At 84.8% G+C, this 427-nt stretch overlaps 1 protein-coding gene across 1 annotated transcript in view; it reads right to left on the bottom strand.

Annotated features, from left to right (window-relative positions):
- CDC37L1 (cell division cycle 37 like 1) overlaps positions 1 to 277 on the bottom strand; it is a 13,956-nt gene extending 13,679 nt beyond the window's left edge. The window contains exon 1 of the mRNA XM_027709615.1: positions 150 to 277. Coding sequence (XP_027565416.1) covers positions 150 to 254 — 105 coding nt within the window. The 5' untranslated portion in view covers positions 255 to 277. The remainder of the gene's footprint in view (positions 1 to 149) is intronic.
- Between the last annotated feature and the right edge of the window lie 150 nt (positions 278 to 427).

Below are 427 nucleotides of genomic sequence, written 5' to 3'. Positions count from 1 at the left end.
ACCCCCGCCCCCCGTCCCCGCCGGGAGCCGGGCGGGCCCTCCCGCAGCGTCCGCCCCGCCCGCGCGGTGCCCGCGTCCCCCCGCCGCTCCCCCGCAGGGCCGAGGCGCCCGCGGCCCCGCCGGCCCCGCGCGGGGGGGCACGGCTGTACCTGCACCTCCGGCAGACGCTGGCGGCAGGCGGGACCCTGCGCCCGCTCCTCGCCCTCCTCCTCCGGGGCGCCGCCGTCCCGGGAGCGCGGCAGCCACAGCGCCATGCCCGGTGCCGTCCCGGCGGCGCCACCGCCTCGCCGGAACTGGGGCAGCGACACTTCCGCCGAGCGGGGCGGGGCCGGAGCGCCGGGCGGGTCCGGGGGCGGAGCGGGACGGCGCGGGGGCTGTGCCTGCCCCTGCCCCCACAGCTGCCCCTGCCCCCACAGCTGCCCCTGCC

The sequence above is a fragment of the Neopelma chrysocephalum genome, unplaced genomic scaffold (genome assembly GCF_003984885.1).
Source record: "Neopelma chrysocephalum unplaced genomic scaffold, ASM398488v2 Primary Assembly neopelma1_96814, whole genome shotgun sequence".
Taxonomy (NCBI): Eukaryota; Metazoa; Chordata; class Aves; order Passeriformes; family Pipridae; genus Neopelma; species Neopelma chrysocephalum.
The sequence above is the reverse complement of the archived record's forward strand: the minus strand, read 5'-3'. Positions and strand labels throughout refer to the sequence as shown.